General features: G+C 34.5%; 1 protein-coding gene across 1 annotated transcript in view; it reads left to right on the top strand.

Moving 5' to 3' along the window:
- The window catches only part of LOC132155779 (otogelin-like protein), a 34,574-nt gene extending 20,497 nt beyond the window's left edge, over positions 1–14,077 (top strand). The window contains exons 36-56 of the mRNA XM_059564470.1: positions 286–463; positions 1,205–1,347; positions 1,440–1,463; positions 1,560–1,652; positions 1,992–2,175; positions 2,424–2,641; positions 3,323–3,464; positions 3,587–3,772; positions 3,858–4,070; positions 4,544–4,648; positions 4,733–4,840; positions 5,878–5,979; positions 6,084–6,188; positions 7,048–7,088; positions 7,203–7,266; positions 7,373–7,551; positions 7,975–8,079; positions 9,419–9,538; positions 9,624–9,669; positions 12,959–13,038; positions 13,224–14,077. Of these exons, the coding sequence (XP_059420453.1) occupies positions 286–463; positions 1,205–1,347; positions 1,440–1,463; positions 1,560–1,652; positions 1,992–2,175; positions 2,424–2,641; positions 3,323–3,464; positions 3,587–3,772; positions 3,858–4,070; positions 4,544–4,648; positions 4,733–4,840; positions 5,878–5,979; positions 6,084–6,188; positions 7,048–7,088; positions 7,203–7,266; positions 7,373–7,551; positions 7,975–8,079; positions 9,419–9,538; positions 9,624–9,669; positions 12,959–13,038; positions 13,224–13,424 (2,637 nt within the window). The 3' untranslated portion in view covers positions 13,425–14,077. The remainder of the gene's footprint in view (positions 1–285; positions 464–1,204; positions 1,348–1,439; positions 1,464–1,559; positions 1,653–1,991; positions 2,176–2,423; positions 2,642–3,322; positions 3,465–3,586; positions 3,773–3,857; positions 4,071–4,543; positions 4,649–4,732; positions 4,841–5,877; positions 5,980–6,083; positions 6,189–7,047; positions 7,089–7,202; positions 7,267–7,372; positions 7,552–7,974; positions 8,080–9,418; positions 9,539–9,623; positions 9,670–12,958; positions 13,039–13,223) is intronic.
- The last annotated feature ends 1,421 nt before the right edge of the window (positions 14,078–15,498 follow it).

Below are 15,498 nucleotides of genomic sequence, written 5' to 3'. Positions count from 1 at the left end.
ATGAGTCATTAATCTACATAGGGTGAACACTTTTACCAGTCTTAATTCTTTCTGTTCTTGAGTCATTCCTACTTGCCAGGATGTTGATGCCCTGAGGGTAGAATCATGAAATAAGATGTAGAACAGTAGATAACTGATAAATCTGTCTCAAAAACTCAAGAACAAAAACAGATGATTAATCATTGCATCTTACCTAAAATCATCCAGGGTTGCCTCACATAGTATTTGATGGTTCAGTTTATATGCTTTCTAACTTGTGAACGTCTCTGTTTTGTATCCATACAGCCTCCATATTCATTGCGTGTGGACGAGTGCAGTGAGTACATCTGCTTTAATGGACAGCTGATGCTGCATAATTCCTCTCAGCACTGCAGATACAACATCAGCCAGCCACAGTGCAACCTGCTGGGGACCCCGATCCAGACCAACACAGACCCCTGCTGCCCACTGTGGCGGTGCCCATGTAAGACAAACACACATGGCCATTCAGATATGCTCTAGATGAGAGGTGGTGTTTTAGTGTTATTTATACACTATAATAGTATTTATTTATATTTTAAATAAGCTTTTATTTTTGTTTTTAGTAATTAGTATTTTGTTATATTTGTACAGTATATATATTTGATTTATTTTCAATTTTAGTTTTAGTTTTAGAACTTTCAGTTAGTTGCAAAGGCAACATTTCAAATTTTCATTTAAGTTTTTTTTTTTTTAAAGGTCTGTTCACAGCAAGGACTATAACTGATTACTATAACGACAACGACAAATGTATAGTTTTAAAAATCATTCTAAATCTAAAAGAATAGCCACAACCATAATGATAATAACACAGATAAATTATATAATTGGAATCACTTTCAAAAAAAAAAATTCTCCAGCTGATGAACACTAGAAACTTTGTTGTCAGTCTCCATCTTGCTTTAAAGATCTCGAGGATTTAAAACATCAGACGATAAAACTGCAGCACAAGCTTATAATAAACAGAAAATTATCGTGCATCGCTGTGGACACACGTTATCTTTATAGTTATTGTTCTTGGTGTGAATAGGCCTTATGTTTTTCATCTAATATTTATATTTAATTTCAGTTACTAAAAAATCTCTAATAGTTTTAGTTAACAATAACAACACTGATAAAGTATTCTCCAGGAACTCTTTATCATGTTATTGGTGTTTAATGTTTGACTGTGTTTGTCTTCTTTCAGGTCGCTGCTCTATAATCGCTGACCTGCGTGTGATCACGTTTGATGGGAATAATGTGGCTCTGTATGATATCGGTTCTTATATTCTGGTCCACCTGCCCAGAGAGAAAATAGTCGGCCACATTGAGAAATGCCCAACCAGTGAGGTAAACCCACACTAACACTCTACCATGAAGAAATATGCTGTCTTCTATTTATGCTTTTTACATTTTAATAAATACTTGACTTTTGCTTCCAGAGTGTGAACTACATCAGAAGACCTGTGAGTGTGTTATAAGCTTATTTATGTTAAAATTTGATCTATTCTAATCATCCTAATGAGGATGACAAGCTCATTTACTTTCTCTCTTCCTGTTAGACTCCCTCTGGTGGAACCTCTGGTCTGTGTTTTAAGAAACTGAACATTACAACTCTATCCTATCGAATTATGGTCAACCGCTTGGACAGGAAGGTAATGCCTGCAAGATTTAACCAGTTTTAGTCATGAAGTCGTGTTGGTCTAAACCAGGGATGTCCAAACTCTGCAGGACACCGGCCCTCCAGGACCAAGTTTCGACACCCCTGATCTAAACACAACAATAAATAAATCTGTATTATTAGTAGCTATTATTTCAGCAGCCATTACATAATTTTAAATTGTTTGCGGAGTAAAATCAAAGAAAATGGCAGCCAGGCAAAATAAATTCTAATTTATTTAAAAGTCATTATTCATGCATCTTGTGTCTCTGTTTAATCGTGGCTCATAAACCTGATTTACGTTGCTGTGCAACAATGGTTTGATCTGATACAGGTGTCGGTGAATCAGATCACGGCCCGGCTTCCTCTCACCAGACAGAACCTCCATATTGATGACACCGGGACCATGTACATCATTAATACACCTAGTGGGATCAACATAAAGTGGTACCACAGCACTGGCATCATGGTCATACAGTACACGGTTCCTGATAACACCTCCACTAGGGGGCTCTGTGGTCAGTGTGTCGTACTTGCATTTTGTAGACAAATAATAATATACAGTAATATCCTACTTTTCACAATATGTCCAAATCCAGATAAAAAAAATGACCCACCCTGTAAGATTTGTTATTTAGTTTCATTCTAAAATATGTCACATTCTAGCAGCTGAATGTGTTTTTCCATGTTGCTTTTATTCATTTAACAGCATTTGGTCATTTGTGGTCATATAAGTGTGTGTGATGTATTTTGTTTTCTTTCTCAGGATGTTGTGATGGTAATCCAGCTGATGACCTGCGACTGCCCAACGGTACTGTGGTCTGGGATGTTGAGGACATCCCAGTGTTCCTGCACGGATGGATGGTGGATACGTCAGAGGAGACAGATTACTTCCGCAGAGTGGGAGACAACTGCACCACCGGCAACTGCTCCAAATGTTTCACCATGCTCAACCAGAGACCTTTCTCTACATGTCACCACAAGGTACTACACACAAGCTTGAATACATATTCATGTGCAAACATGCCACTTACATCCATTGCACAAGCTGTTTGTAAATACTAGTATTTAACATAAGCTATAAAATCATAGTTAGCTTGTACAAATTTTAAATAATTAAATAATCATTACATTTTCGATATACATAATTTGGCCCATATACTTATTAACCCCTTATAAAGGGGTTGTTTTAAACTATGTAAACTATTACAGATCATTTACATTAATTAAATAAATAAAAAAATATTATTATATTAAAGAAAAAAAAAATGCTTTAACTGCAAATGATTTAAAACGTAAACTGCAATAGAAGTTAATAAAACCTAAATGAAAGCACGGAAAAGATTGAAGTTGAAAAAGTTGAAAAGTTAAAGTACTAAAATAAATCAAAACAAAATATTAGCAAAAGCCCATAACAAAATTACTGAAGCAAATATTAAATGAAAAATTTAGATGAAACCTGAAATATAAAATAGAGGCTAATTCAAGTTATTAATAAATACTATAATAGTATATAAATAGTACTGAAACAACACTGATTTTACCTTTGATTTAACGTTTTGCTAACATTCTGGGGAAATCTAGAGAAATTTCATCCCCACTGGCTTGTGACAGTTCAAGCTTACCTTACATGTGACCATTTTATCATGGATTATTCTTCCAAAGGTTTCTCCAGAACACTTCTGTGATAAGATATGGGCTGGTGACCTACATTATAAAGAGCATGAGTGTGATTTCCTGGCTGCTTATGTGGCCATTTGTTACACGCATCAGATCTGCTTCAGCTGGAGGAAAAGCAACTTCTGTCGTGAGTGTGTTCACAGATACTGTTTGGATGCATTTTCATAAAGGCTTTTGCTTAAATGCTTAACTTTTGACTGGTAGCATATTTATTCACTTTTGCATATTTGAATGTTTCTGTACACGCAGCACTCAAATGTCCTCCTGGTAAAGACTATAAACCCTGTGTGAATACATGCAAGACTCGAACATGTCAAAACCGAGATTACTACGAGGAGAGCACCTGTTCTTCTATCAGAGAGGAGTGCGTTTGTAAAAGCAGCACCATCCTGCACCGAGCAGACTCTGCCTTCTGTGTCACCGAGGACCAGTGCGGTGAGAATGCCACACACTATGTGTTTGCATGCATGCTAAATAAAGTGCTGTTTGCTTTAATGGCCTGTTATTTCCATGTGATCAGTGTGTACGGATAACGATGGTGCTCCACGCGCCCCGGGTGAGGTTTGGAACGGCTCTCTGCGTGGCTGCTGTCTGTTCAAGTGTTTGGAGAACGGTAGTGTGGTTCCTGTGGAACCCGAGTGCAGTTATGATCCTGCCCCGCTGTGTGAGAGGGAGGGAGAGTATGCAGTCGATGTGCTGGAGGAAGGAGTCTGCTGTCCTAAGAAGATTTGTGGTATAAACACACATGGATGTATACTTCACAAATCCATCCTGGCATCATTGATAATAATAATACATGTTTCTTGAGCAGCAAATCAGCAGATTTCTGAAGGATGGTGTGACACTGAAGACTGGAGTAATGATGCTGGAAATTCAGCTTTGCATCATAGGAATAAATTGCATATTAAAATGTATTACTATAGAAAACAATTATTTTATAAAATAAAAAAAATCTTTATTTGAAATATGGAAAACATTTAGATTTTTTCTTTGTGTTTAAAAATTGTTCATCGTGTTTGTCTGTCCCCTTTCTCTTTTCAAATATGTTTATTTATTAGATTTCCCCGTTTTTGTTCTTGCCATGAATATGGCCTTAGATGCAAAACAAATCACAAATCAGAAATGCACATTAAAAATGTAAAGTGTTTTTGCTCCAAGAAAATGAACCAAAATATGCTTGACTAGTGCTCGTGTCTTTGTGTGTAGAATGTAACCTCACCATCTGTCAGAGTGAAGTGCCCAGCTGTGAGAATGGAGACAAGTTGGTGATTGGCTACAGCGCTCTGTCCTGCTGTCCCGAATACAGATGTGGTAAGAGCTCATGTAATCCTTACTCTGATTGGCTGTTTATTTGGTCATTGGACAAAGGTCAGTCTTCTGATTGGTCTCTACTAGAATGTGATCCGCTGGCATGCCAGAGTGTTCCTGCCCCGCTCTGCAGAGAAGATCAATTCCTGGTGGAGGTCAGAGGGGCACACGCTTGCTGCTACAGCTACATGTGTGGTAATAATATCTTATAAATACTTGAATTCTACAGCTGACATTCTCATCTCTGTGCTCACAATACATTAATTTATATATTAAATTATAAATAATAATAAAATAATAAGAATGTTATGTTATGTATATATATATATATACTTTATATATGTATAACACACACACATATAATTTAGTACTAAAATCTCAGCTTTTGATAATACATAATGTTTTAATAATTGTAATTAATAGTATCAAACTTATATCAAACTATTAAAAAAAGTAATTATCAATAACTAAAATTCCAAGTGTACATTATTTGTGTACTATTTTTAAGCATGTATTTATAATTCTAAATATAAATGATTTTAAATATACAAAGACACAGAAAGTACACATATTATGATGCATATAATACTCATAAAGTGTGTGTGTGTGTGTGTGTGTGTGTGTGTGTGTGTGTGTGTGTAGTAAATTTCCAAACTTTCATTTTGCCATTAATTGTAGTAATCCATTGAGATTTTTGTTTGCACAAGGAGTCTGACAACAACCAGTGTTGATCAGATCTCTGTGTGGAGCACTGGCTGTTGTCAGACTCCTTATGCAAACAAAAATCTCACTGGATTATTACATTTAATGGCAAAAATAATGTTTGGAAATGTAAAATGATATTTCCTATTAACACACTACAGCAAAAGATAGAAATAACTGACTTTAAAAACATTTTTTGTTGTTGGTGAAAATACTAATGACCTAAGACTTTTGCATTGTTTTCTATATACAGTATTTATAATTTACTAAAACCTAAGCACCTTAGCTTGAGACAAAGCATGATTTAAAATAATTATAATTAATAATTGTGTACTGTTTGAAGCCTGTATTTATAATTCATTATATATATATTCAATGTACTGTATATAAATATACAAAGATATAAAAATATTTATACTTCTTTAAAATATACATTATAATGTAAAAAATACATAAAATGCTCTATAAATGTTATTCTTCTGTGATATTATTATGGCATGCTATAGTAATAATTAGCACATGTTTTGCAGTGTGCGAGTCCTGTATTGATCCTGTACCAATGTGTCTGCCTGGAGAGATACTGGCTGTGGATGTGAACACCACTAATCACTGCTGTCCACATTATCATTGTGGTAGTTAAAACACACACACAGCAATCACTGTCCTGAAGTCACTTTGTGTTTTGTAATCAAAGGAGAAACATGATTTGTTTAAAGTCTGTGTCTTGATCTTTCAGTGTGTGATAGGAGTCTGTGTCCTGAGCCCAGTGTGAGCTGTGCTCCTGGAGCTGTGCTGGTGAAGAGACCCACGCCGGACAGCTGCTGCCCAGAGACACACTGCGGTACTGGACACACGCACACTTACCTAGATATCTAAACAGTGCCTTCCCTCTGACTTCTTTTTGATTTGAAGAAAATCAGGTTAAATTTTACTTATTACAGAATAACCCTTACTCAAACTTTCAAATTTAGCTTTTGACATTTTACGAGGCATTTTTTTGTCCCTTTATGAACTATTGTTCCTTTTGTGGATGTTTTATTTAAATTTTTTTTTGTAGATTTAGAAAACTTCTGTGTGTTTTTTTTTCAACAGTTCTCTCGTAAATATAGCTAAACTTATACAAGTACACAGATACAGAGATATTACACTAAAAAGTACCCTGCCATTACCATGAGTACAGTGTAAATCACATTATTATCATCAATAGTCTGTAAGATTTTATTATTATTGTTTAGCAAGGATTCATAAATTGATCCAAAGTTACAGTAAAGACATCAAATTTCTATTATATTCATCAACTTTCTATTTGTAAAAAAAAACTGAAAGCACAACTGTTTTCAAAATTGATAATAATACAAAAATTGTTCCTTGAGCAGCAAATCAGCATATTAGATTTCTGAAGGATCATGTGACACTGAAGACTGGAGTAATGATGCTGAAAATACAGCTTTGCCAACACAGGAATAAATTATATGTAAAAATAAATTTAAAATAGAAAATGAATAATATTTCACAACAAAAATATATGCAGCCTTGTTGAGCAGAACAGACTGCTTTCAATTAGTTTTTTTTATCTTACCCACCCCAAACTTTTGAATAGTGAGTTATGAATCCAGTAGTTTATGAAATTCCATTTAATGGCATCACTTTAAAATGCTATACTGATACACAGTTACATTTGTAACATCTGTTGTTTTTAGAATGTCAGTGTGACAACGTTACACTTCCTGTCTGCACTGCGGTGAGTGTTCTAAAATGTATTCTGTTTGTGTGAATACTGTGTATATAGTGCATTTGGTTGCCATAGTGAATTCTCCTGTAACCACTGTATTATACCGTGACCTTTGTGTTAAAGGGTGAAGTGAGAGAGGAGGAACCAGACCCCGGCGGCCCGTGTGGATGCCCACTGTATCACTGCAGTAAGACTCAAACAAACACTCACACACTCCAAATCGACCTCACTATTCTATGAAACTGAAACGTGTTTATGTGTCTCTGTGTGTATGTGTGTGTGTGTGTGTGTAGAGAAGGCAGAAGTCTGTCTGTTTCAGGGCGTGACGATATTGAACCCGGGTCAGTCTATGGTGCAGTACTTTGAGGGGGAGCTGTGTTACACCGTTCAGTGCCTCACACATAAAGACCCCAGCACCGGGTTCTATGCCATGGAGGTCACCACTGCCAACTGCTCTGAGAAGTGTGAACCTGTAAGTCACATGACTAATTCAGCTTTTAGCAGATACTTCCCCATATATTAAAAGTTGCATGATTTTCCATGAAATTTATGAACATTTAAAAGGCACACATCATGTACAAATCAATGTACAAATATAGACTTAGGTTAGTCAATCATAACAGACGTGATCTACATACTGTTTAGATAACTTGGAGAGAAAGTGGAAGACAGTCATGTACAGTAAAATTTAATTATAGATGGTTTTTGATTCAAAAGTGTATATTATGGCCCATTTATATATTATATTATATTATATTATATTATATTATATTATATTATATTATATTATATTATATTATATTATATTATTACATTGTTTTCCTAATATTATGTGAATTATTTGTATTTGTTTTATTTTTTATTAATATTTAGTTTTATATTTTTGTAACTACAGTATCAGGTTTATGTCCCATCATCTGATCCACATGTGTGCTGTGGCTCCTGCAAAAACATTTCATGCTCATATCCCAGTGAAAATGGGACTACAGGAGTATTTATGGTAATTTTTTCTCACTGTCTGATCCTTTTTGTTGATCTTGTAAAGCCTGACATATATATAAAATAATAATCTATATGCATATACGTTTTTGTTGAGTATCATATTTGACACATCAGGCTTTTATGGCACGTGTGATAGAGGAGAAGAATATGGAGCTCATTCTTGAGGAGGGAAAAACAAAAATTACTTGGTACAGTTGCTGATATTCATGACCATAAAAAGAAAGAAAGAAATTCAGCTTTTAATGTGAATTTAGTGAGCTCTTTAAAACAGTACAGCAGACTACTTGCATATAAATATTAGTTGTCACCCTATATCTTGCAATAATATGTCTTATTGGATCATTTTAAGATAATATTTTATTATTTTATTTATTAATGCTTAGTTGATCATATCAAATACAAAGATAATTGACAGATGTACAAATAAACATTCCTCAAAATTCAAAAGGCTGATAATAATGATTTGATACATTTAAGCATAATGAACCTAAGTTGCTTCAGTCTAGTAATTTTTCATCTTATATAAAAGCCATTATATATCGCTGTAAATATATCTACAATCTAAAAGTGATTTAAATAAAATAAAATGTGAACCCTGAAGAGGAATGTTTTTACAATTATATACTACAGGTCCTTTTACTTGCTAATAAAAAGTATAAACCTAGGCTAGGCTAGACTAGGCTTCGAACTATGGGCGATCGCGCCTTCTGTTCAGCTTCACCCAGTCTGTGGAATGCTCTCCCTGTCCATCTAAGGGCCCCACAAACTGTTGACTCTTTTAAAAAAGGACTTAAAACCCATCTTTTTAGAAAAGCCTATGGCTAAAAGTGCTATTTTTATGTCTTTGTTTTCTTTTTACGCTAATTTTAAAGTTTATAGTATATAGTTTGTTGTTTTATGTGCATTGTAGCACTTTGAGGTCATTGAATTGATGTAAAGTGCGTTACAAATAAAATTTATTATTATTATTATTATTATTATTATTATTATAAACCATATACAGATTTTGATCATGTTTATAATTTAGAGTCCATAGAAATTTGCATATTAAATGTGATCCAGTAGGTTGTAAAGGGTTAATGTAATCTTAAACATATCCTTAAAAAAAACGTAAACATTATTCACTGTATTTGTGAACAATTTCCTCTTTGAGGATGTGCACAAATGGATGTTTTGTCAGATTTGCTGAGGGCATTTTTCAGCAAATTTATCTACAAAAGTATTGCTGCTGTAGGTCAAAAACACACACACAAAACCACGTCATTGTTATCAGGAAATGCAAAAAGGCTGAGCCTCTAATGCATTAATCTGAGAGTGTATTTTGATGTGGTTTGCAGGCAGGAAGCTCATGGGTGGCTAACTGCACGCGCTTTGACTGTATGGAGACGGCGGTAGGCGCAGTAGTTCTGGCCTCTGGAGTGGTCTGTCCTCCTTTCAATGACACAGAATGTATTCAGGTCTGACTAAAATCAGTGCATTCCTTAAGCTTTTTTGTAACAGTTTGTGCTGTTGTGCTTCTAACCTCAGTGCTTTGTGTTTCAGAATGGAGGCGTAGTTCAGACGTATGTGGACGGTTGCTGTAAGACATGTGAGTATGTGTTTCTGGGGCTGGCTGTGCTTTCTGGGAACGCTGGGGGCTGTTTGGAACAGCATGATGGTGAAGCAGTGCTGGGCTTTACTAGCTGCTGGTTGGGTTTTGGTTAGATCCTGGGGAAAAATGAGCACTGGTGTACACATCTCAAAGGCCTCTTTCATTCTTTTCTTCCAGTTTCAATTTCATGCGCTTTTCCTTGTTCTCAATCCCTCAATGATTGTATATGCCGTGATCTGGGGAGAAATGTGTAGATTTCAGCACGAAACAAAGTACTTACAGGTTTTTTTGTGATGGAATACTAATGAAAGCCAGGTAGCTTTACTGTTGTCCTCTCTATTTGTTCTTAACTTTGTCTTCTGTGTAATCTGTGGCTAAAACTGGATTTAATACTAAGGGATTGGTGTTTTGGTGCTTTACATACAGTATAAACAGGTTCAGATGAATAACTTTTGCAGATCTTGAATGATAACAACATTAGTAAAGCAATAGACTCAGTATGTACAGTAATAACTTATGTTTAAGTTACTAAAATAGGTTTTTCAGTTGCTATTGGTCCAGTTTTTCATTAATGAAATCAAATTATATTTATACAAAATCTGGGTTCTCACAGTACAATAAATACAATAAAATCTCACAATAAAATCTAAAAACAAGATACAGAAACATGATGAACATTTTTGTAGTCAATATTCGAATTTGTTATTAAATTATTGTTACAAATCCTTATCCAGTTGTCTTTAATAACTACTAAAAAAATAATTGAAAAGTCATGGGAATGAATGGGTTAAAAGGTGTGGGAACCCTATATATTGGTCTATTACTAATAATAACAAAAACAAAAATATATTTTTGTATTAATATACACCTTGCTTTTCAGAATTTGGGGCCAGTAAAATTTTTTGCAAGAAGTCACTTATTCTCTCCATTTATTTGAAAAAATGGGGAAAAAACACAGTAAAACATTTGAGAATAACAGTTTTTTATTGTTATTATTTTAAGATAATGGAAAATATAATTTATGATGAACACATGATCCTTCAGAAATCATTCTAATATGACAATTTGTTGCTCAAAAAACATTTATTACTATTTTCAGTGCTGAAAACCATTGTGCTGTTTATGATCTAGGATTCTTTGATTAATAGGAGGTAAAAACAGCATTTATTTGAAATGGAAATATTTTTAACATTATGAATGTCTTTACTATTACTTTAGATAAATTTAATGCATCTTTGCTGAATGAACGTATTCATTTCTTAAAAAAAGAAAAAATATCTTACTGATCCCAAAACTTTTGAATAGCAGTGCATGTATTTTTAAACTTTTGTGAAAGCACATTGGAAAATGCTGCATGAATCTGTTCTTAATAAAATCTTCGATAAGAGCCAGTGGTCTTGGCATGGCATGCTAGAGGGATTCAGGGGTGATTTTAAGGAAAAGCTCAACATGTCTGGCATGTGCCTTTGCTGGCTATGTGCTATATTTGCTTCCAACAAACTGGTATGTATTTTTGTTTAAGTGGTGGTCTGTGCATCTTTTTATGCTTGAGGGCACTTGAGGGCACAGGTTTGTGTGTATTCACATTGGTTTGGGGGCTCTTGCATTTGTGCTGCGTGCTGGAAGCTTTACAAGCGACTTCAACCAATGAGTTTGTTATGGACTTGTGAGTTTGTGAACCTGCCCCTGTGTGTTTCTCAGGTGCTGGACTTGGTTTGTTGCCTTTTTCCGTTAGTCCAGTAACACCCACTGCTAGTACTAACTGTGATACAGGTACTCACTCATCTACTGAATTAACTTTATCTGTGTCTCATAACATTGTGTGTTTTGAAGAAAATATTTGACACCTATTTTCTTTTAGTTTGAGTGACCTGAAGTGTGTGAGACATTTGGCCTGTAATAGGAAGTCACTTCTGTTTCAATCCTTTACACTGTTTTTTTTTTTTTTTTGCCGAAAAAAAAAATCATTTTAAAGAATGTTCATACTTTGGGTGCAAAAACTTTTTTTTTTTAATGAAATATATATTTTTCATATTTATTTTTTAAAATAGGCTTATTTTTTCATTTGATTTTACTAATAACGTCTTATTGCACTGAAATGTAATCAACTTTTTTATTTATAAAAGTATTTGTATCTTATTTTAATAATGATTAGTTTTAATAGTTTTGGGGGAGGGGGCTTGACAACATAATGAACTATAGTGAACTGTCATTGTATGGGAAAACAATACTCACACATGAACATCTGTGTAACATTCAAACTCATCTGCTTCCCTCCCACCATCTCAAAACACAGCTGTGAAGTCTTGATTTATTTTCTGTTGAAACCCCTGATAAATCTTCCAAACCTGTTCTCCATTTCAAGATTCCCACAGAATCTCTGTCAGAATTAATGACCCAGAAATTTAAAATACTCACACTGTCCTCAAAAGGGTTAAATGCCTTTCATTTTATCATTGTTATTAAAAAATATATATATATATTATTATGAGTGAAAAGTTCAGTTCTCAGTGGTCCCACTTGATCATTGTCAGACAAATGTCACCATGGTAACTAACATGTCAATCAAGCGGAGCCCCCGAGGTACAGTAATAATAGTCACTGAGCCTGTTAGTGTGTGTGTGTGTGTGTGTGTGTGTGTGTGTGTTTGACTCATTGTTATAGCCACATTTAAAAAGATTACACTGCACTTGGTTTAGCTGTCAAAACAGACCTCAGCTGACGAAGTATCATAGATGAATTTTGTGAAAATTGTGCAGCTGTACTGCACTCGAACTGCAACCATGGTGGATTATTACTACCAAACATCATTAAGCTCTTTTACATGTATTTTCTTTTTTAATAATGTTATGGAACAAAATACTATATATATTGTAAAGTTCTGTATGAGTGTGTTTAAAGTGAACATGAAATTTCTTAATGTCTTATTGCACATTCTTCCATATATATGTATAGTAGGTACATGCAACCTGTCTGAAATCAATATTTTAAAATGTAATACCAGTTAATGTAATGTTACAGCAGTAATTAGAAATAATACTAGTCAAGATGAAAAAAAAATGTCCTGTTGACAGGTTTTCTAATTTTATTTTTTAATTGAATACATTTAAAATGTATGAATGAATGGTGAATACATTTATTTTTTCTTCAACAGTGTTCCATTACAGTAGTGCATTGGCTTCTAAATATTGTTTGAAGTTGATTTAAAACAAATAATGTCATGTTTGTGTTTATTTGTAAGTCTCATAGTTTATGTGTGTGTGTGTGTGTGTGTGTGTGTGTGTAGGCAAAGAAGATGGCAAAACCTGTAAGAGAGTCGCCATCAGGACCACCATCAGAAAAGATGACTGTAGAAGTAATGCACCTGTAAGTGTAAAAAAAAAAAGAAAAAGAAAAGGATATTCTGCTTTTGTTGTATTTTGTATTTGGGACTATTCTCTATTCCTTTTCTGCTCTATTTTTGTTATTTATGAAATACAGCAGGATTGAGTACTGTTTTTCTTCTGGAATATTAATTGTTAGCTTTCATCTCTCTGTATTTTTCTCTTCAGGTGACTGTGTACTCGTGTGATGGAAAATGTCCATCTGCCACCATCTTCAACTTTAACATTAACAGTCATGCACGTTTCTGCAAGTGCTGTCGTGAGAACAGCCTCCAAAACCGTATCATTCAGCTGTACTGCACTCGAAATGCCACTACGGTGGACTATTACTACCAGGAGCCAATGGACTGCTCATGCCAGTGGAACTGATTCCTTGCGAACTGTGTGCAGTAAAGTTAAGATCTCACTGAGAGCACTGGCTTGATGCAGACAGGCCCGAATCCAACTGCATATCGCTGTATCTGATGTGTCTTTGAAATCTATAATTTATCTGCAAGAACAGTAGGTTAATCAAACATTTATTCAAATAAGAACAACAAACTGCTGTTAAATTGGTGTATTGTTTAGATTTTAGTATTAACATTTGTTAAGTGATGAAATGACATGGGGAAGAGTATTATTAGAATCAATATTTAGTATTTAACATTTTAAATACATTTATACATTGTAAAACCAGATGCTTTGTTTGTGCTTTTCTAACAAAAAAATGTGTTTCTTATAAAAAATTGTATTACAGAGACAATAAACAAGCCAGTCTCAAGCCCCTTTCACATCATGATAAAGATATCTGGAGCAATAACTATATTAGCGTGCACACCAACACACATTTCAACATTATGTTAATTATAAGCACGCTTAGCATTTTTGTCATCCTCCATCTAAATGCTAAAGCTCATCAAAACAGCATGGAGTCTGACTGGATGTCAATGTTTTTATCGTTCATCATTCTGCAAAACTTTATCGTTAGACATTGTCTTTTGTGTAAACAGGTCTTTGGTAGGCATTTGATATTTAAAGAGAAATCTCACACAGTTGCTTGACAGACGCATGTTGACACTTTTAGTGAGCTCTGTCTATGTCTAAGCTATCTGTATAAAAACATGACGTGATGAACTTGAATTTCCATACTATAGCCATAATGCCAAACATATGATTTCTGCTGCAAGTGAACTGAGTTGTATAAGCATAGCATATAGTAAACTACCAATAAACCTGCATGTTATTGTCACAGTTTTTTAAATAATAAAATAAAAATACAAAAAAACTATTTGTCCATATGCACTGAGCAAATCAATCATTTAATTGATTTACCAAACTAATTTGTAATATCCCGTTCAATTAGCCACATATTAGTATTCAGCAAATACTAATTAATGACTTATTCTTAAGAGCTAATATAAATAGTTTTGAGTTTTTGAGTGGAAGGGGAGGCATGTCCTCAAGGAATGTGGGGTATTTTTTGTGTAAACTGATCTTAGCTAAATTCTTTGCTCTAAGATGCCACGAAATGCTCTTATGACCACAAAGACTGCTGCTGAAGTTTGACTGACCAGACTATTGTAGTGTAGGTTATTATTATTACAGTGCAAGCTGCGAGGCTAAACACCTTAGTGTTTTGCTTTAAGGATTTGGTGTCATCTATGGACACTGGAATTATGGGATCAAACTCCATGGAAAAAGCTCTGGTATTGTTTTGGCAACTTCTACACTTTCAGGTAATAATTGATTCAAACTGTTATTGGATTGCATCATATTCACGTTAAGGAAAATGCATCTGCTGTGAAGGAAAATGATATATGGCTTTCTGAGAGTTAAGAGTTACGTAAATAAATGCTGTTTTTGTTAGAAACTTTCTAAGATGGAATAGATCTTTAGAAAGCTATTAGGCCCTATTATTCATTAATGCATGTTATTCCAAAGAGAAGATGTTTGTCTTTGCAATCTTTTATCACAATCTAGTACTTGCTTCGCATCTGAAATGCCTTTCCTTTTCAGTTGACGTCTTATAGGCCAGAAATAATGTAAATTAATTGCCAGTTTTTATTTTGGTCATTGTTCTAAGCAATGCAGCCTAGTTTTATAGCAGTATTCCATTCAGAGTTTCAAATATCCACAGACAGAAGGTGACTTCCACTGGTTTGATGGCTGTACCTACAACTTATTTTGAAATGACATCATCGCTTGCACCCAATCAAATGGGCTGTGTTGCAATGCTGAAGAATGCAACTGGAGCAGGATACTTCTTCACTGCTTTCCTGTGTTACCTGCAGCTTCCTGAATGAAGGAGCGAGATACAGAGTGTAGTTACTTTCACTGCGATAAGTTGGATATGATTTACACAAGCAGGACATGTTCCTGGATCAACCTCCACTGTTGTTCCTGGAAAAAGAGCTTGGGTTGAAGTCAGGACTGATCGGGTTGATAGGAATGTTGTTCCTGGATC

This window comes from Carassius carassius, chromosome 13 (assembly GCF_963082965.1).
Source record: "Carassius carassius chromosome 13, fCarCar2.1, whole genome shotgun sequence".
In the NCBI taxonomy this organism is placed as follows: domain Eukaryota; kingdom Metazoa; phylum Chordata; class Actinopteri; order Cypriniformes; family Cyprinidae; genus Carassius; species Carassius carassius.
Note: the sequence above shows the minus strand (reverse complement) of the source record. Positions and strands in the feature narration are given on the sequence as shown.